At 43.9% G+C, this 21,954-nt stretch overlaps 1 protein-coding gene across 5 annotated transcripts in view; it reads left to right on the top strand.

Moving 5' to 3' along the window:
• Positions 1 to 21,954, top strand: part of FAM120B (family with sequence similarity 120 member B) — an 85,036-nt gene that overhangs the window by 18,231 nt on the left and 44,851 nt on the right. For 4 of the 5 annotated variants that reach the window (XM_082475758.1, XM_082475756.1, XM_082475755.1 and 1 more), the window contains exons 4-6: positions 11,237 to 11,338; positions 17,959 to 18,131; positions 21,585 to 21,677. In XM_082475758.1, coding sequence (XP_082331884.1) covers positions 11,237 to 11,338; positions 17,959 to 18,131; positions 21,585 to 21,677 — 368 coding nt within the window. The remainder of the gene's footprint in view (positions 1 to 11,236; positions 11,339 to 17,958; positions 18,132 to 21,584; positions 21,678 to 21,954) is intronic. The other variant, XM_082475757.1, reaches the window with a different exon arrangement.

Genomic DNA, 21,954 nt, shown 5'->3' with positions numbered 1-21,954 from the left:
ATTTTCCTTTGGAGTTTTTGTAATTAAATTTATGTTTTTCAATCTGTATTTCAATTGCACAGTAGGAACAAAGAATATAAGGAGAGGACTGTCCATGGCTAGGCCAGTAAAATTGGGAGGACCTTTAACACCAGGAATAAAATTAATCAGACCCTGTAACCCTCTGTTAGGAACAGTCTGGGGGAATTGGGAGTGCCGGAGAGCACTGTAGCACAGGCTAGTGATGCTTAATGCATGCAGTTACCTCTGTGCAAGGCCTTGCTGACCTGAGGCAGGCTGCTGGAACATCGTGGTCTGATCGGATGGTGCTGGGATGAGAAACAGAGTCTAGCACACTACTATCAGGGCAAGGATTGAAGCAGAAAAGTCCTGGTGAAAGGATGTCTGTGGCCCATTTGCCTAAACTCCATTATCTCCAAACCTACCAACATGACTATTAATATTATTCCAGAAAGGAAACATTTACATAATCTAAAGGTGGTGATAGAATCATCAGATTGAAGTGTTGTGATTATTCTTTTTTTGGGCAGAGGGAGTGGCAGGTTCTTTGCACCCAGATTTTACTAGATTCCCAGCACCACCCAGCATGTGCTGCCTTCTCCCATAGGTGCTGTGAGAGTTCAGACACTGATGTGGCCTAAGGAGGACATGAGAAAGATGTTTAAGCTGATTTGAAGACAGAAACAGAAGAACCTATGTAAACTTTGAAACCAAATATTATTGAAATAATTTTTCTATTTTTCTTATGTGGTTCTCTGCCCATACTCTTTCTTAGTATGAATGATGGCACATTGACTCCGATGATTAAAGAAAAGATATCTTCATCATGAAAAAATTTTATGTTATAGAATAATATTGGCCTAGAATTATTTTTAGAGTATTTTGTTAAATGAGGTTAAAATATATAAACTTCATAACTTAAATTTCATACTTTCTTTTTTTAAATTTTTTTTATTTGTGGCTTTGTTGGGTCTTCGTTTCTGTGCGAGGGCTTTCTCTAATTGTGGCAAGTGGGGGCCACTCTTCATCGCGGTGCGCGGGCCTCTCATTATCGCGGCCTCTCTTGTTGTGGAGCACAGGCTCCAGACGCGCAGGCTCAGTAATTATGGCTCACGGGCCCAGTTGCTCCGCGGCATGTGGGATCTTCCCAGACCAGGGCTCGAACCCGTGTCCCCTGCATTGGCAGGCAGATTCTCAACCACTGCGCCACCAGGGAAGCCCTCATACTTTCTTAATACAATTTATTGACAGCCATAGAGATAACTTTATTAGATAACCACAATAACAGGAAAATTACTCAGATTGAACTTATCTTCACAACTGATCCTCACTTTCCTTTTTTCTTTCTCAACTTTTTGGCTTTCTACATGAAGTCTACATTATTCGGATGTAAACATAAAAAGCTGCTGTTGCAGGTTTATTTATGATGAATATAATAAAGCGTATTCTGTGCTGTTTGCTTGGCTTGGCTTACTATTGCACATGCACCTAAAAGAGATGTCTTTTCTACAGTTGAGCGCGGTGTTCTATAAATGCCAGTATTGTGAAGAGGGCTATGAGAGTCTTCCACCGACTTTCTGTCAGCTTGTTAGTAGTTTTTAAGAAAAGAGTGTTGAAATCTCCAGATACTGTTGTGGATGTTTTTATTTATTCCCTTCAGTTCTGTTAGTTTTTACTTCAGATGTTTTTGAGGTTCTGTTGTTAGTGAATGTACATAGAGGATTGTATGTTTCTTAATGAATTGGCTCCTTTAACATTATGAGATTTCCCTTTTTTAGAAAATCTGATCATATTCCCTATGTTGAAGCTGGCTTTGTCTGATACTAGTATACACACCCCAGTTTTCTTATGACTATGGTGTATCTTGTATCCTTTTACTTTAAAACTATTTCTTTATATTTAAAGTATGTCTCTTTTAAGCAGCATATACAGTCTTTCAATCTCTGTCTTTTAATTGGACTGTTTAGGCCATTTACACTTATTGTACTTATTGACAGTACATGTAATGTCTTCATGGGTTTAAGTCTTCATTTTGCTCTTTGCTCTGTTCTTTTTTCCCTTATATTCTCCTTTTCTGACTTCTTTTGGATTAATTGAATAATTTTTAGTATTTTGTTTTATATTGGCTTATTATTGGACTTGGATTATTAGATTTACCTGTTTTTGTTTGCTTGGTTTTTTTTAGCATTTTTTCTAAGGTTTATATGTCTTTAACGTGTCACAATTTGACTTCAGTATCATACCACGTAATGTGTATTGTAAAAACCTTACAACAGTGTACTTTCATTCTCCCTGCTATTCTGTATATTTTAAAAACTCTTTAAATGATTATATACTCAAGGGAGTTGCAAAAAATAGCTCATAGGGTTTCATGTACCCTTCACCCAACTTCCCCAAAGATGACATCTTATATAATAAAGTACAATATCAAAGCCAGGAATTTGACATTGGTACAGTACTATTAACTAGATTATAGACATTATTCACTTTTCAGCATTTTGTCTACCCATTCATTTGGTATGTGTATAGTTTTTTGCAGTTTTATCCCATGTCAAGGTACAGGAATGGTCCATCACCACAAGGGAACTCTCTCATGCTGCCCCTTTCTACCCTGCCCTCTGTCCCTGTCCCCTGGTGACCACTAGTTTGTCCTCCAACTCAACATTTTGGTCATTTTGAGAATGTCACATAAGTGGAGACATAGTAGGTAACCTTTTGAGATTATGCATATGTTTTGAACCCCATAACACACGATTCTTATTTTTACTTTAAACCATGGGTTGGCAAACTTTTTTGTGAAGGACCAGATGATAATAAATATTTTAGGTTTTGAGGGCCCCACAGTCTGTAACAAGTGCTGAGCCCTGCTGAGTCAAGTGCCATGGACCTACGTCCAGAAGGGTGTGGCTGTGCCAGTGATGCTTTATCTAGTTTTCCCATGTCACAAAATTTGAATTTTATGTCATCGGTCTGTGTCACAGAAAATTCTTCTTTTGATAATTTTCCAATCATTTAAAACAATATGAAAAGCATTATTAGCTTTCAGACTGTATAAAAGCAAGCAAGCCAGATTTGGCCTATGAGCCAAGTTTTCCAACCCTTCCTTTGAACAGTCAGTTGTCTTTTTTTTTTTTTTTTAAGAATTATTTATATTTTTGGCTGCGTTGGGTCTTTGTTGCTGCGTGCAGGACTTCTGTAGTTGTGGCCAGCTGGGGCTGCTCTTCGTTGCAGTGTGCGGGCTTCTTATTGCATCGCGGTGGCTTCTTTTGTTGCGGAGCATGGGCTCTAGGCCGTGCGGGCTTCAGTAGTTGTGGCACGTGGGCTCAGTAGTTGTGGCTCGCAGGCTCTAGAGGGCAGGCTCAGTAGTCGTGGCGCACGGGCTTAGTTGCTCCTCGGCATGTGGGATCTTCCCAGACCAGGGATTGAACCTGTGTCCCCTGCATTGGCGGGCAGATTCTTATCCACTGTGCCACCAGGGAAGTCCCAGTCAGTTGTCTTTTAAAGGAGTTAATAGGTGAGATGAGGTCTTCTGTGTGCACCATTTCTGCTGCTCTTTATTTCAGAAATATAATTCTGCTGGATGTAGAATTTTAGGTATTTTTGTTGGGCACTTTCAGGGTGTCATTCTGTTGTCTCTGGCTTGTGTTTCTCATGAGTTGACGATGGTCCTTCTGAGTGTTGTGTCCACAGGTTGCAAGTTTGTGATTCTCTGGCTGTCCTTAGGGTTTCTTCTTGATTTCTGGTTTTCAGCCACTGTTTAAGCTGAGCTTTGGAGTCGTTTCCTCTCTGTTTATTCTGCTTGCAACTCTTGAGCTCTTTGGGTCCATTTCTATTCCCTGTTGACTTAGAAACAACATTTCATGAAACGGTGCTCAACCTTTTCAGTCTCTCTCTCACCTGTCACTCTGGGCCTTCAGTTACGTGCCTGGTTCACACCTCACGGCGTCCCTCAGGCACCAAGGCTCATTTTTATGCCTCTTCTCTCTGTGCTTCAATTTGGGTCACTCTTGTTGTTGTTTTCGCATTTACAGTGTCTTTCCTCTGCAATGTCTAATCTGCTGGTAACCCATCCGGTGAAATTGTCATTTCAGATATTGTGTTTTTCAGCTTTTTAAAACAATCTTCCATTTCTTTCTTCCCTGTCTTCATGTTTTCCTTTAAATACTTAAACTTGTTCACAGTAGCTGTTTTCAAGTCCTTGTCTACTAACTCCATCATCCCTGTCATTGCTGGGCCTGTGTATATTTATTGACTTTTCCTCCTTATAATGGGTCCACATATTTCTGCTACTTCTGATGTCCAGTAATTTTTATTGTATTCTAGAAGATTTTGGATCTGTGAAGGGTCTCGATTTCTGTCCTGTCGGGCAGTTCATTTACCTAATCCTTTCAGGGCTTGCCTTATAGGGAATTTCAGGAGGTAGAGTGGCCCTGCTCCTGAGGCTGGGCCTTCCTGGGCTGTCGCCCTAGTGCCGGTGTTTGACAGCGTCTCTGCACACTGGCCTCGGGCGGCCCCGTGTCGCGGAGCCCTGTGCAGCTCGCGGGTCGGTCAGCAGGGCTCCCCATGGTTGTCTCGTCTGGCCTCACTGAGCTTTGCCCTGGACCCGCCAGGACCTCGAGCGTGCCCCTCTGCAGACTTCTGGAGCCCTCTCCGCACGGCACCGGCTCCTGGCTCTGCCTGCAGCCCCTGCTGTCACGGCAGCCTCGTCCTCTCAGAGTGGCTTGTTCTGCCGGGCCGTCCCGCCCTAGGCTGCTGTCTGCACGGAGCCTCGAGGTAAAAGGTGTCCGCTCGAGAATGTGGCAGCTTCTGGAGTTGTTGGAGAGGGAAGAGTCGTCAGCACGACTGCCCTGTCTCAGCCAACCCCGCCCTCCTCCAGTGTTCTGGGTGCTGACGGAGTTGAGTGCGAGTGTGGTTCTTGTTCCTTTTTTGTGACTGTGTTCCCCTTGGAGAGTTCTGCCCTGCATGTTTATACATTTTTCTCCCATCCATATGTCCGCGTTCCTTTATTGGAACTGCTAAGAGATGTTGCACTTTCTGGTCTGATGTTCTGTTTCTTCATCTTCTACTTCCTGGTGTGCTTTTCCTGCATCTGGGGAGCACTTCACCACTTCATCCTCAGCTCTTTTGGAGACGCGTCCCTCTCTCCCTCCTCTCTCCCCCGGGGCCTTTCTCCCCTCCCTCCTGAAGCTCCCCCGGGACCGTTGCATTCCTCAGCTCTTTTGGAGAAGCGTCCCTCTCTCCGTCCTCTCTCCCCCGGGGCCTTTCTCTCCCCTCCCTCCTGAAGCTCCGTCCTCTCTCCCCCGTCCTCTCTCCCCCGGGGCCTTTCTCTCCCCTCCCTCCTGAAGCTCCGTCCTCTCTCCCCCGGGGCCTTTCTCCCCTCCCTCCTGAAGCTCCCCCGGACCGTTGAACTCCTGCTGGGAGCCACAGGTTGCTGGCCTGGCTCCTGTTCTCTGTGGCTCCGTTGGTGGGAGGCCAGCAAAGCTGGGTTTGTCCCCTTTATCCACAGGGGATTTCATTCACTTGCATTGCTTTAAAAACCAAATCCATGTTGAAAAATACAAAATTTATTTTTCTGGCTCAGGCCATCCTTTTTTTTTTTTTTTTTTTATATTGGAGTGTAATTGCTTTACAATGTTGTGTCAGTTTCTTCTGTACGGTGAAGTGAATCAGCTCTATGTATACCTATATCCCTTCCCTCTTGGACCTCCCTCCCACCCCCCCCCCCCATCCTACCCATCTAGGTCATCACAGAGCACCGAGCTGAGCTCCCTGTGCTACACAGCAGGTTCCCACTAGCTATCTCTTTTACACATGGTAGTGTATATATGTCAATCCTAATCTCCCAATTTGTCCCACCCTCCCCTTCCACCCCTGTGTCCACATGTCCATTCTCTACGTCTCCGTCTCTATTCCTGCCCTGGAAATAGGTTCATCTGTACCGTTTTTCTAGATTCCACATATATGCGTTAATCTACGGTATTTTTCTCTTTCTGACTTACCTCACTCTGTATGACAGACTCCAGGTCCCTCCACATGTTTACAAATGACCCATCCTTCTGATCAGTTCTCTTTATCCCTCATGCCCTTGAAAACTAACTCCCCCAGATTCCTCCCTTACGCCATCATCAAAATTGATTTCCTCTCTGAAGATGCTTTGTGCTTTTCATTCTTAAGCTTATTACAGTTTGTCCTTGCACCCTGTTTACATGGGTGTTGTCCAGTGGCCCTCGTCCCCACTAGGCTGAGAGAGCAGGGACTGTTCAGGGGGCATTTTGCCGCACTTGGCAGATTTCTCAGGTGAATTAGGTGACCGATATATGTGTGTTGAGTGTGTGTTTAAAATGTTACCTTTTCACGAGTACTTGCATTTAGCAAGGCATTCCATAGAAAACGATTACCCTAATGGTTGAATTTCAGACACGGGAGGGGAGGGAGAGCGATGGTCTCACAAATCCCACTAGGTAAGCAGCTGTCTCTAAGCCCCGTCTGACTGGCAGGCAGGAGCCCACTCATTTGGAGTGAGGTTTAGAATCAAAGGTGCCTTTAACTCCACGGTCATCGACTGTCAGCACCAGGGCTCCTGCAGGTGTACAGCTGTGGACCCTGGAGGTCTGAACCAAAGCACAGCACCGAATTGATGGCTTCATACTTCAGAGTTCCTAATTATGGGCACGATTTGGATAATGGATCTGTTGGATACTCCAGTCCATCTGGAATGTTGGAGAGTGCCTCTTCAGGGAGTGGTTGGTCGCTGTCACTCCTACACGTATTTTATATAGTTGAATATATGGTATTTAGACAGCTCAATGGCATCATGGCCAAAAGTAGGGAGAAACCCTGAAATCAGCTCAGACCTTAGCCCATCCTTGGCTTCATACCCATTCTTACCACGGATTTTAACTCTGTCTCCGTTTTGTAGTCTCCCTAATGATAAAATTAGGTCAAATCACCGTAAAGCTTGATATATTTTAGGAAATAGAAGGAACTCAGAAAGATGCAAGAAGGCAGATTCTGTTCTGCTCTCCTCCTCTTGTCTCACTGGTTTGCAGCTCTGGAGAAGAGCCCACGCCTATGGCAGTCTTTAACAATTAAGGTTAACTGTCCTTTTTCCTTGTCATTCTCTCCTCGTTTTCACTTAGCAGACATTCTAGGAATCCATGGGAGTTGCAGGAGAATGATGGTCTTGTGATGGGCGGTTAGGGAGTCATGTCATCCGTGTGGTACCTTTACAAAGCGCCTATAGGCCATCAGCTCATCCAAGTCCTAGAGGTTGACCTAAAAGGTGACTTTTTTTTTCAAATGTATACAAAAAAGAATGGAGAGTTTTTCTATTTTTTTAAGGACTAAAGCCACACATAATTATAGATTAAACCAGCAATATAAAAAATATTACAGGATCCTAAGGACACATACATACTTTTTAAAGCCTGGAGGATTGTTATCAAACTTGAGAATCCCAGCATTTGAGCGGTTAGAGTTGACATTGCTTCCGCTCATTCTCTTTTCCCCTCCCAGTGCTCACAGACCCTCCAGGTTGTGTGAGAAGAGTGGGCACTGTTGAGAGTCTGTGTGTTGGCATAATCAAGAGTTTTTATGGGAGAGCGGTTGGATGTGTAGACAGTGCCACAGTTTTGCTCGCAGGGGAAAATGTCTTAGTTATACTAGAAACTTTTATAAAGCAGTATAATGTGTCTGTTCTTTGGGAATAGCAGAAGAACAAGTTTGATTATGCTGTTTTTCTGTTTTCCATATAAAATGTTATAGCGTGAATAGAGAGTAAAACTAGTAAAGAAATTTTACTTGAGTTTTTACTTTGCTCTTTTGAACTCAGAGCCTAGCAAATTGAAAGTTCAAGTGAGAAAATCAACCTTTTCTTTTAGGAATTACCAAACTCAGTTTCCTCTTCTCTTTTTCTTGATATGTAGGCATTTAAGAAGATTATTTTAATTCAGACAAACCAAATTATTGCAAACATTCCTGCTGTTGTTTCAAAGTGCATACCAGATTAAAACCTCTGAAATTATGTGGTACCCCAGAGAATGTGCTAAACTATAGGATTTTCAAGCAAAATGCATTTATTTTTATTTTAAGAAGATTTCAGGTAACACTTTGCATCCGGCTGTGGCTTTTAGAAGGAGTGGGCTGTAACTGTGTCTGTGGTAGGCATAGTCTGAACTAACAGTGAAAGTGCTTCCAAATGAATGTTTAGGTCTGGACAGAGACCTTATCCAGACTACAGACTTACTCTGCCATGTTGATAGCATTTTCTAGCTGCTCTGCACTGCCTTTTTACCCTCTTCTGGCAGAAGGAGGAAACGAAGGCGTATTGAGGGTCTCTGTCACCGGGCAGCTCACCAGGTGAGGGCAGGACGCAGAAGAACCTGCAGACACCTGCCCTCCATTCAGAGAAGATGCTTGTTTTTATCCCTCTTTTCCTGTATCCTTCCCCACAATTTATAAAATGTTTAGGGAATGAAAATTCAGATCAGCATTTCTGATTGAACTTCTATGCTCTGGCTAGTTAACTTTATTTGAAAATTAAGAGTTTCCTGTTCAAGGCTCTGTAAGTAGATAGCTGTAAGTACTGCGTTTTAAGCAACATAGTTTGTTGTTCTGAGACCTAGTCAGTTAAACTCATCAGATGTCAGTTAATCATTTTCTTGTAAAAGCAAAAGCTTCCCTTCTTTTGTTAATTAAGAAATACTTTGTAAATATTCACTTAACCCTCAATGGTCTAGATTATGGAGAAAAGACGGAATTTGGTGTCAGTGCTGGTCAAAATAATGAGGAAAGAAGGGATTGGGCATCAGTGGTGGTCTAAATTTTGAGGGAAGAGAGCTCTTGGCGTTGGTGCTGGCCTTGGGCCTGTTTTCTCTGCCGGCCTGATGCAGAGGTGGGTTCACAGCTCCTATTGGACTCGTCTCAATGGGCAGCTGTTTGCTCCTGGATTGCAGCTGAACGACTGATACTGTGTGGCATTTCTCCTGGGATATTTGTCCAAAAGATGACTTCCCTGGGTCTTAACAAGAAAGGAAATAATAGAAGGTCTATCAGGTGTTTTTATTTTATTTTATTTCTTTAATTTTTATTCATTTATTTATTTATTTTTGGCTGCATTGGGTCTTTGTTGCTGCGTGTGGGCTTTCTCTAGTTGTGGCCAGCGGGGGGCTGCTCTTCATTACGGTGCGCGGGCTTCTCATTGTGGTGGCTTCTCTTGTTGCGGAGCACGGCTCTAGGTGCGCGGGCTTCAGTAGTTGTGGCTCGTGGGCTCTAGAGCGCAGGCTCAGTAGTTGTGGTGCACGGGCTTAGTTGCTCTGCCGCATGTGGGATCTTCCTGGGCCAGGGCTCAAACCCGTGTCCCCTAGCATTGGCAGGCGGATTCTTAACCACTGCGCCACCAGGGAAGCCCCTATCAGGTGTTTTTAAATAAAGGATGCCAGTTCCCATCGTGAAACCTATCTTTACTTTCTTTGTGTGTTATTTAGAATTAAAACTTTGAGATGTCAACTCTGAACCCCTGTCCTGTGAACAGTTTTAGATGAAAGATGGTCACTTCCATGCGGTGTGAAGTGTGGCTTTGTGAATGTTTTAGTGATTCCCAAGGAGTCAGTTGGCAGGCTAGGTTCATTAATGGCAGCGGTTGAGTGTGAGTTACTAAACCTACTAAGGTTTGTCTCTTGGCATGAGTAGGACAGTATTCACTCAGTTGGCTATTTTTTAATGTAGTGAAAACCTAGGCCAAGAGGGTTATATAGAAAGTGGATTGTTTTGTTTTTAACAACATTAAGAATACTTCTCAAATTTTCTTTCTTTTTAAAAAATTTTTGGTATGTGTGAAATTTAGACTAAGATGAATTTGCTCATTAAACTTAACAGTTAATGAATATTTGCTCTGGGCCTTGTTTTATATGAAGAAGACACAGTTCTTGCTCTGGGGAGCTCACAGTTAGGGTGGGCAGCGCGGGAAATATGCAGGCATATGCGGGACTCTGGCCAGAGAACTGAGGGAAGGAGGCATGGGGTGCTGGGGGGTGCAGGGGGCGGCGCCGGCCCGCAGTAGAGGGACTGACGCCTAAGCTGAGAGTGAGGGAAAGGGGGAGTTCACCACGTGCCCGTCAAGGGAAGTGGGCCTCTGGGGGGTGGGGGGCAGAGAAGAGAGTGCGGACCAAATGCAGAGGTAAGAAAAGACAAGGTGAGCGTGGGGACCTGGGGGGCTGCAGCTGAGTGGAGCACGGCACATGAGCCGGAGCCATGGTTCTCCGGGGTCCCCAGACCAGCAGCGTCAGCTGCCCGGGAACCGGTCACCAACCCCCGAGCAACTCAGAGGCCCTGGGCGATTGCTGGGCTCCGGGGTCCGCACTTTCTTCTGGTCCCTGGGCAGCTATTGGGGGATCTTAATTAGAAAGAGCGACCAACCTGGTCAGATTTTCATTTTTAAAAAAGCAAAACCCCCAAAGCCCCCACTGACATGGAGAATGGCTTGAAAGGGGGTGAGGCTGAAGAGGGGCCTGCTCTCACCGGGGCGGTGCTGGCGTCGGGGGGGCCAGGAGTTCCCCTTGTGGCCCAGGCCAGGGCTGCTGTGGTGAGGGCCCTGGGGGCGGACAGGGTCTGGAGGCCGCAAGGGAGCCAGGCGCTGATGGCTTCGAGAGGCTGAGAGGGAACGCTGAGTAGGACAGGCTTCCGCCACCTCCGCTCTGCTGAGGACGGTAGAAGAATGGAAGCCAGCTGAACTTGTGTAGCAATTAATAATCCAGCAACAGACAGAAAGGCCTTTAATTCTAGATTATTTCTGTCAGCTTTCTGAATTGTCTGACATAACAATCGTCTTGATAGTTGCGTAAAGTAGTGAATTTAAGAACAGAAAGGACTGTCCTGTTCCTCCAGTTCTCTGTAAATGTTTTCTGGAATGGCGGGAGGGTGGGAAGGAAGGAAGGCAGAATGCTGCAGGAGTCATCTCCGTGGCTACCTCTTTGCCCCCGATAGTCACTTACCCAGGTGATCCTGCCATCCCCCCTCCCAAGGTTGTCGTTCTTGTTGGAATGAACGGATGGCCGTCAGATCAGAGGGTAGGGGACCCACTGCTGGAAGCCCAAGGCCTCTCAGTGACCTTGGATGTGAGAACTCACTCTGCTCACCAGCGTGGAGTTGGTCCCGGCCGACGTGGGTCTGGTGCAGTGTTAGCCTGGTGATGAATTGGCACTCACGCATGTCCACTGATGCAGCTGTTTTTACTCAGGTGGTGCCAGCACCTGCCCCACTGTCAAGGAGTGGTTTGTGTACTCTGGGAACCCACTGAGGCAGCCGGACCTCGTCAGGCCTCTGCAGATGAACATTCCAGGTACAGACAGCCCTGATTGAAATAAATCACTGATTTGTTCACCATGTGATGCAAGTCCAATACTGATCTCTGTGGAAACATACTTTTCCAGAACCGTACACGTACTAATTTTCATTTCTACCATGGGTCCCAGAGCAGTGTATCTAATAAAGTTCTAAAACAACTGAGGAAAGGGCATTATACCGGTTTCCCCGGGGCCCGCCTGCCAGATCGTCCTGTCTCGCTCCCCTCCGCTGCTCAGGGTCCGTGCCAGGGGGAGAAAGAAAGGTCGTCGTGGGCCGGGCCCCAGTGCCTGACGCCTGGCCGCCACTCAGTGAAACCCACCCAACTAACAAGGCTGGGCTCTTGCTACTCTGCTTGAGTCAGTTCTCGTCTTGTTCCCACCACTGGAGGTGGGCTTGAGGAACTGGGGAGGGGAGGCGAAGAAAAGTTATTTTAACTGGAAAAAAAGTTTTTCAAGGGAGGTATCTTAAAACACGAAATGGGAGGGGAGGAAAAAACAAAGTTCTCCTAAAAATTAGTTGAAGTAAACCCTTCCTTCCTGTGAGTTCTTAGTATCTGAAAAAGGTGAAGCATGTTTGTAGGAGATAGTGTTTTACATACAGACAGCTGAAGAAGAGGGGGTTTAGGGTTTATTTTAGTGGCCCTCGTTATTGTTTCAGAGAACAAATACTTTTCTAAAACTTTTATATTCCGTTTTTGTATGTATTAAATTCTCTCAAGTCACTATTGTTTTCCATCACTCAAGCCTATAATTTACCAAATAAGGATTTGAGCACTGCAGAACATTTTTCTTATAGGTGGAATTGTGTAGGGAGAGAAGTTGAAGGAATATTTCCTTACTCTCTCAGTTGGTGAGTGATATACTCGAACCTAAAAAGGTGCTGATCACAAAAACAAATTAAGATGAATTGACATTTGGTTTTACAGCAAGAAGTATTTTGAAAGGAGAGCCAAAATCGTTTACCAGAAGTGTTCTGTTATATGTGTAATTTTCATTTTATAGGATCTTTCCAAAAATAATGTGGAAGGTGATTACGATAGTTCTTTTCCTCATTTGAAATTATGGAGAATATTTGGTTATTCATGATTATGAGTTAATTTTAGAGACCACTCCATATAAGGTGTTAATAAGCTCTAGAAGTCATTCATTTATCAGAGAGACTGCTTCTGGGTCTTGTGAACCACAGGTTTGTGCGTGTGGCACACCCAGACTGCAGTTGGGACTCTGCTTCCAGAAGGAACCGGGGACGGCACGTCTGCCATCACTAGGAAACTGGAAATGGGATCTTGAACTTTTGTTGCAGGTGGTTTAGATGAATGACTCTGTTCATGCTTATGTTAATAATGATACAAGATGACAAGATTTTTATATATAAATAACTTTCTATATCCATGAGGAAAAATGGCAAGTGGTTTTAGACTAAATTGGAAAATGGACTATCCGATTCCTGTCTCAGGTATTTTCCACCACCCTGACAATGTGGGATTAAAAACAGTGGACTCCTGCTGCTTGAGCCTCACCTTGGCAGGCCCCTTGTGCGCAGGTGCAAGGTGTCCTTGCTGCCTGATTAAAGCCGTCCTTTCCAGCAAGGCCAGCGGCACTGCTAGAGCTGTTGCTTTGGGAGACCATGTCTGATCCTTCTTGTTCTCCTGAGATGGTTCAGTTAGGCTGATATCATGAATGTTAACATTTTCGGTGAGTCTCCCAATGTAGTGGCCAATGTAGAAAAAAAGACTTTTTCCTCTAACAGCACACATGATTTAACACTTGCTTTCTTAAATGGTGGAAATAAAAAATAAATCAGATGTTTTTTAACAAAGTGGAAAGGAGACAGAAGGGGAGCAGAAAAATTATAAAGATCACCTAAAAATTAGGTAAGAATTAAAAAGGGAAAGAATTATAAATGACCAGCCAGGGAGCAGAAAAATAAATTTCATTACTGGTATATTTTTTTCAGGGAGCTCATTTACATGCATATACTCCATCCGCATCCCCATCTTTATGTGTGTGTACATATACACACATCCAGATGTACTAGCTATATTATGTTTATAATTGTATAGATATTACATTCCACTTATCTTACAATATGTCATGAAAGATGATGTTCCTGGTAACACAAGAAGGGTGTACCTTGAAATTTAGCTTCCTTTCCCCAGACGACCCTTACAGGATCCTTGCGTCCATGTGTGTTTGTTCATTCTGAACACACCTCACTTACGAATGTTCTGCATTTTGTGGTGTGAGTCTTGGACCGCATAACAGGCAAGCATTTGAAATAGCTTTCTATCTCTAGAACTGGAGATTCTTCTTTAGACAAAGTGTAGATGTTTTTTTTTCTTCACAGAGCCATTTTTTAGTCATAATAAGCATATCCTTATTTTACAAACCTAGGAAAGCTGATGGCACGTATCTAATTGGTAATTTGTCTGTCTGTTGGGGTGGCCAAAAGTTCGTTCGTTTTTTCCATAAGGTGGCTCTAGTAGCACTTAGTTGTCTTCAACTTCATTCAAAACAATTTTGTTAGATTGTATGTGATAGCTGTCATATCAACGCGCATTTAATAAAAGACTTAACCAAAATTGGTGAATTTTTGTGTAGCCATTTTAACATTGAAGATGGAAGAAAAAAAGCAACATTTTTGGCATATTTTGCTTTATTATTTCAAGAAAGGTAAAAATGTAACCGGAATGCAAAAAAAGATTTGTGTAGTGTATGGAGAAGGTGCTGTGACTGATCGAATATGTCAGAAGTGGTTTGTGAAGTTTCGTGCTGGAGATTTCTCGCTGGACGATGCTCCACGCTCGCGTAGACCAGTTGGAGTCGACAGCGATCAAATCGAGACGTTAATTGAGAACAATCAACGTTACTCCATGCAGGAGACAGCCGACATACTCAAAATACCCAACTCAAGAGTTGAAAATCATTTGCACCAGCTTGGTTATGCGGATGTTTGGGTTCCACATAGGTTAAGCAAAAAAAACCTTCTTGACTGTATTTCCGCATGTAATTCTCTACTGAAATGTAATGAAAACAAAAAACAAATTGTGACGGGTGATGAAAAGTGGTTACTGTACAATAATGTGGAACGGAAAGAGATCGTGGGGCAAGGGAAATGAACCGCCACCAACCACACCAAAGGCCGGTCTTCATCCAAAGAAGGTGATGTTGTGTATATGGTGGGACTGGAAGGGAGTTCTCTATTATGAGCTTCTTCCGGAAAACCAAACGATTAATTCCAACAAGTGCTGCTCCCAATTAAACCAACTGAAAGCAGCACTCGATGAAAAGCATCCAGAATTAGTCAACAGAAAATGCATAATCTTTCATCAGGATGATGCAAGACCACATGTTTCTTTGATGACCAGGCAAAAACTGTTACAGCTTGGCTGGGAAGTTCTGATTCATCCGCTGTATTCACCAGACATTGCACCTTTGGATTTCCATTTATTTTGGTCTTTACAAAATTCTGTTAATGGAAAAAATTTCCATTCCCTGGAAGACTGTAAAAGGCACCTGGAGCAGTTCTTTGCTCAAAAAGATAAAAAGTTTTGGGAAGATGGAATTATGAAGTTGCCTGAAAGATGGCAGAAGGTAGTGGAACAAAAGGGTGAATACATTGTTCAATAAAGTTCTTGGTGAAAATGAACAATGTGTCTTTTATTTTTACTTAAAAACTGAGGGCACTTTTTGGCCAACCCAATAGAATGATTTTTTAAAGTGTTGTTCAAGAATCAGTGAGTAAACTTAGTATTTCTTGGCTATATAAAGATGTTTGACTCACTAGAATCTTGCAGATCATCTTAGAAGACTATTTTATAAAATGAAGTGAGGTGGAGTGGTATATTTTATGACAAGAAAGGGCTATATTTGACTCCTTCCATCATTTGCTGAACAACTGTAGTGAAGTTTTCTTGTTTCAGCTCCTCTTACATGTACTGTTGAAGGTTTCCATCTTGACACTTGTTAATACAGGTGAAAAAAGTGTTGTCAAATCTTGGCGGTTTCTGTGGGTGGTAACTGGAGGTCACCAACCTGCTCTGTGGGTGAGAGAATGTGCTCCTCGTGAGGAGATGCTGTCAGGGCCCCAGCCTCTGAAGCCACCTCCCTGATGTTGTGGATTAGAATAAATGGATTTAAAACCTCAGTCGTGTGTTTCTTCCATTTGTAAAGATAATTGTAAGCTTTGTCAACTAAATGTTACAAATACACATATGAGTCACAAGCCAGTGGTTGAATTTTGCACTGACTGCTTTTTATACCTAATTCACTATATTTTGAATGTATTAGGTAGAAGCAGTATAACGCTGTTATTTTGAAAACATGAAATTAGCTCATCCATGGAAGTTTAGAGTTTAATACATTGAGATGTCAACTCATTCTAGTCCATTTATATCTGAATGAATTTTTTTGCTTATTGTAAATAGGCTACTGAAGTTTATCCAACCAGAATAAAGATTCAGTTTGCATGTGAGTAGTCAGCGTTTTTTATTTTGTCTTTTTTTGGCCAGGGGTGCTCTTTCAAACAGAATGCTAAATAAATATTAATTTAAATCAGACTTACGAATTAAAACCTTCACAAGTAAATTTGAGACACACAGTGTATGCAGGTTAATTTCTGAAAGTGTCACCTCCCTTGTTCTCAGAGTGCACACAAACCAGACAGTTTTATGGTTTCTTACCCTAGGAATATGCAAGGAAAATAATCATAGGATAACTCTAAAACCCAACGATTATATTATTTCCATACAGAAAGCACACAGAAATGCCACGACTTAGAGTGTAGGAGTGTATTCATTCACTCGTGCATTTATAGCTGTAAAAGCACACACGGGACCGTTGCTTTGTTACTAGTGAGGCATCCAGCAGCCTCCACCCTGGGGTGGGTCCTCCCAGGCATCTCAGACAGTCTTCCAAGTTGTCGTTCACAGAAATGACCACTTTCCTTGTCCCTCTGCGCGGCCCTTCAGGGCTCGGTTGCTCCGAAAAGCCTTGAGACTTTCTTGTCTGTCCGTGGATTCACGCAAAAACCTTTGCCAAGTGACATAATTTGGTCTTTGAAGCTGATGTGTTTCAGAGGCAGTGTATTGTAGTTGGTGACCTACAGACCAGATCACCTGCTTAGATCTCTGGATTGTTCTTTGGAACATCTCAGCTGCCCATGGAGCTCTGGGTAAAGTGTAAGGGCTACCCTTGATCTTTTCTGGCAGAGTTATACAATTTCCTCATATTGTGAAATATTTTTACTTTGCTATTTTCAGCTATTTAAAAATGTGAAAGTCATTAATAGTTAATGGGTTGTACAAAAACAGACAATGAGCTGGATTTTGCCCACAGGCTGCTACTTGCAGACCCCTGCAAGATGATTGTTTTCCAGAAAAGCGTGTTTCTAAGAAATAATAGCTGACCCTGTGATTCTCTTGGAATAATATATCTTAAAAACGAGTGCTGTTGTTTTTTTTTTGTTTTTGCCAATTGCCTTCATTTTCTTTCTTCCAAGGGAAAAGGTGATTTAATAAATAATGAAAAAGTATTTCTGGGAGGAGGGAACACTTCAGCCATATCAGAAATGCAAGTGACTTCTGCTGGGCTGTTTCACCTCTGCTGGTGGGAAATACACACCTGAGAATATTGAATGACATTGTGAGAAGCATAAACAGAAAAGGGGAAGAACTTCCTTTTTTGAGTCACTTAATTCTGATACCATTTGGTTAGTGAGTTTTGTTTTCTTAGTGAAGCTGTGGGATGGTTAGGTCCAGCCGTCCTTGCACTTGAGGATGCCTTACAGCCACGGGACCTACAGGAAGTCACAGCTGCTGCTCTTGGCAGGACCTGGCCCAGCCCAGGCCTGGCGCCTCTGGGCAGAAGGAGCAGGGCTGCCGTGTCTTCCTCCAGACTCGTGCTGCCATTGATGGTGACTTGGGTAGATGAGTGAGAAGTTTTTCTTTCCTTTGATTTTAATAATTTAAACATATATATGAAATGTAGGAATAAAACACAAATTTAGTAGAATTTTAATATGTTAGGAATTTCTGTCTCGTAGTTCTAGGGATGTGCTTTCCAAAGCATGGGGCTCACAGATGCCCTGCTTATCCCAGTCTCTAGTTTGCTCAGTGCAGACTCCCAGGTACCTTACCTAGCAAAGCAGAATTTCTGCATACAGACCCCAGGAAATGTATTTTGTACAGTTTTGGCAGCTGGTTCTTTTGCACACTGAAGTTTGAAAACCACTAGTCTGGGGAAATAACAGCAAACTAACAGCAGATCGGTGGTGTTTCCGCCAAGCACCCCATCGCAGCTGTGCTGTGCCTCACGCCCTAAGACAGCACAGCGCGCAGCGCAGGTAGGAGAAAGCCCGCTTCCCCCACAACGTAGCCATTTGAAAAAAGAAGACTGGTTTCAGTGAAATACGTATATGCTGACCTCTTAGGGTTTCCGCTTGTTAAAACCAGGAAGTTCTGTTCTCGTTTATTTCCAGTTGCTTTACACTTTAAAGCCCACGGATACTGGGAAGGGAAGAGGTTAGTGCCCTTTATTCCTTTAGTGTATTTCTGCAGACGCGTGTTATAACCTGCTAGTGCAAAGAATCACGGTAAATGGACTTTCCTCTAACTAGGGGGAACGCCTAGTTTGAAGCTCCTGTGGCTGGGCCAAGAGGCAGGACTACAGGCCCAGCGCTTGGACACACTCCTGGCCTGTTTTGACCTTTCCTTCTCGCGAGAAGAGCTGCAGGTGGTCGAGAGCCCCTTTCAAGCGTTGTGCTGCCTCCTGATCTACCTCTTTGTGCAGGTAACCTCCTTTCCTGTCAAAGCCGCTGCTGTCACCCCTCGCCTTTCGTGGAGGGTGGTGCTCTGGGATGTAGCCGTGGGCTGGTCCCCTGCACCATCTCCGCCCAGTGTCTGTGCCATAAACTCCAGTCCTTCGAAATGCTCGGACTCCAGTGAGGGTTCTTTGTGGGCGTGCATTTGCGAAGCCCTGTCTGCTGCCGGACTTAGAGGTGGGCCCTGCACCTAAGTGTGATAGAGGCTTGAGGCGTCTGACCCGTGCAGGAACCCTGTTGCACTTTGCTCACGCTTGCCGAGCTTTTTGGGCTCTGGACTGTTCCCGTGTCCCTATGTGGGTGGTGGTTCCTGTTGGTGGGGTTTCATGTAATGGTGAGAAGGTCCAGCGCTGCAGTCCGGCTGACCTGGCTAGAGTCACAGCTCTTCCTTGGTAGCTCTGTGCTTCTGGGGAGACTACTTCAACTTTCCTAAGTCATCTAACAAATGTTCGCTTTTCAACCTGCGAACGGGGTCACACCTTCTTCCTGAGGCTACTGGCCAGGCATGCTGTAGAAGGCGAGAAGTGTCCTGCACAGGTGCCCAGAGAAAAGCCCACCAGGGTGGTTGTCACTGTCAGCTACCCCCACCCTCGGAGCTGGGCCACGTGCGGGGTGGAGAAGGCCACAGCCACGCGCGGGGAGGCGCCGCCAGGTCCTCGTTCGTGCGGTTCGTTAGTTTATGCAGGGAGCTTACAAGGGCCACTGAAAACATTCGCCTTTTATTAGTTTCCATGTGCATGATAACGTTGGGACACCTCAACAAAAGAAGGGCTTAAATACCTTCCATCTCCCCTTCCCTTCCCCAGCTGAACTGTTTGTAAAAGTCCTTTGCCATCAAGTGTCTGTTTCTTCAGCCATTTAGACCTTCTCACCAGCTTTCCTGATCCCCAGCAGCTGTCCCCTCCTCTGGTCTCCATAGGTGATAGGTCTGCGTCTGCTTTGCCATAACCATCAAGTTTTCATTTGTTTGGAATAGAAAATTATGTTTCTGTTTTTCAAACCTGAATGCACTTCAGGAATCATTGATTGTCTTTAAGAAACTTATGGTAGAATTAATTACATTTCAGGGGAATCATATACTGATTTTTCCTTTCTAAAAGTCCTCTGCCATTTTATAGCTAGTCCTGTATTTTGCATTTTGTACAAACGTGGTATATATAGTTAAATCACCCTTAGAGATTTTATTGCTTCTTTATTGGTTTCACACGCCCCAGTATCAACTTTAGTTTTGAGTAGAACTTTCCTTTATTTGCACCAGACTCAGCAAAGTGTAATCAATAAATGATGGCAGGATTATTTAGTATTTAAATGTAAAAATATATTTCTTTTTATATTTTTACTAAATGTACATGCATGTATTATCAGTTAATATTTTCTGTCCATTGTTTATGAATCTACAGGTGGCTGAGGTGGACCCATAGAGGGAATTGGGAAGTGGTAGATGACCGATAGCTGAGTTTTCTCCTCCAGAAAGATCAGTGGTTTTCTTCTCAATACTCCGTGTGAACATACGGATAGTGATGCCATGTGTTAGCACTCCTCGGACTACGTTTTGCATTATTTTTTCCAGCAGTAGAGATAGGTCCTTGAACCCGTTCACAGTCACCCGACACAGCTCTGCTTTCTTGTCAGCTGTGCAAGTGATCGTTAGTTATGAAAATCCACTTGCAACAGGAAAAAAATCCCAAATCACAGAACAGTCACTTTACATCTCACATATTTATATAAACCTGAAGCAAGACAAGCATCAGGAGGAAAACGTCTACTTTTACCTTCTTTCTACCAGTAACTACCTTTTCAGTGAAGATCTCTTTAGTGTAAGTCAGCATGAGATAGACTCAGTGTTGGTTTGACTTGCAAGGACACATTCAAATTGGAACTTTTTAAAACTAGAAAACAAATCGACACATCAGTGTTGTCCCTCAGATCAAAAGGTACTGTACTGTGTTATTATTCACGGGGTTAACTGTTCTCTCAGGATTAATAAGACTAAAAAGGTAATTTTTAAAAAATACTGTACTTTTATATAGTTAAGCTTAAATTAGATGTTTTGATGTGCCATATGGGATAACTACCTACTGTTCAGTGTACAGAACATGTAGAGAAACGAAACCCTCTCTTTTGTTCATTTGGAGTCATACCTCCAAGTGAGCAGCATTTTTTATCAGAGGCTTATCTGAGAAGCTTTTCTGGAAGTGTAAGTTTGCATCATAGAGAGTTTACATATTTTTTATAATCCATACTGGAGCAAATACTTTATAATAATAATATCCATTATGCAAAATTCTAAAAAATTGGTATTACTAAGACTCTTGCCTCCTCTGATATGTTATAGATTTGTTAATTACAAAGGTGGTGGCAGAGTATGAAATAGGTTAACTGAAAAAAATACGACATGAAAGAGTTATTCCTTTCTCATAGGTTGTGTCTTTTAAAATCAGCCTTCTGCAAAAGTTGCTAATGGCAAGAAGTAGAACTAACTGTATGCCAACAAACCTGTCTAAGCAGAGAGAGGTGAGGGTTTATGGGTTTAAAAAGAAATACTTTCTGCTTGGTCTTGCTTCTGTGGATTGGGATCTTTTTTCTTGGTCACGAGTGCTGCACATTTGTAGATTTCTTGGTTTTTCCCTGAAATAATTACAGCTGTCATTTATACAAAGGCAACAACTATTTTGGAGTAAACATGGAAATGGATAGTGACGGGACCAGTGTGGCATTTGGTGGCTGAGCCTCGTGACCCTGTGAGGAGGGTGCAGAGGCGTTGCCGATGGCCGGGCCTGGCGCCGTCTTTGAACTCCAGCCCCTCCTCCTTTCCATGGTTCATCGCTTTCTCCATGTCTCTGTCTCTCCTTGCTTCTCGCTCACACTTTGGTTAGACTCTTTGATTCCACAAAGGATGGGAGGGGACTCGCATCTGGGGAACGCTGGTTCCCTTTAAGCTGGGATCTGAGGGCACAGCTGGCGTCGGCGTCGGGGGCTGGCAAGGGTGGGTGTTTACCCCAGCTCTGGCCACTCTGGCTCAGGCCAGCTGTGGGTACTCTCCGTCTGCAAACCCCTGAATTGTCAGCTCCGGAAGTTTGTGTCAAAACTTGATGGCCTGTGTTGCTCCAAAACTTAGACTTGGTCATAGCTCAGGCTTTCCCCAGGCGTTCTGGAGCGTTCTGCCTTGCTAGTGAGTAACAGGCTCCCCTGTCCAGCTTGGCCCTGGGTGTCGTGGAGATTTTCACACCAGGGACTGTGGGTGGTGGGAGAAAAGACCCTGCTCACCTCCACTGACGTCTCTTCTGCTGCCAGTGTGTGTGTGTGTGTGTGTGTGTGTGTGTACGTGTGTACGTGTGTATGTGCACATGCATGTGTCCCATGCCTGTATTTGGTCAGAGCTGGTTTTCCTGGGGCTGACGCTGGCTCTCTCTCCCACGCAGGTGGACACCCTCTGTCTGGAGGATCTGCACGCCTTCATCGCGCAGGCCCTGTGCCTCGAAGGAAAGACCACCATGGAGCTTGCAGACTTGCAGGTACTGACTGTCACACCTCTGAGGATGGCCCACCTGACCAAAGGGGTGGCACACTTGCCAGCCTTCTTTACATTTGGTTGGTGTTTTACAGGGACGTTCCCCATGACTTATGTATTTTGTAACTGGAAATTTTTACCTTCTGAACCCCTTGACCCATTTGGCCCACCTCCTACCCCACCTCTGGCAACCACCAATCTGTTCTCTATGTCTGTCAGTTTGTTTTTGTTTTTGTTTTTGTTTTGTTTTGTTTTAAGATTCCACATAGAAGTGAAATCAT

This window comes from Balaenoptera physalus (assembly GCF_965194825.1).
Source record: "Balaenoptera physalus genome assembly, chromosome: 9".
Taxonomy (NCBI): Eukaryota; Metazoa; Chordata; class Mammalia; order Artiodactyla; family Balaenopteridae; genus Balaenoptera; species Balaenoptera physalus.
This window is presented reverse-complemented; position numbering and strand designations above follow the sequence as displayed.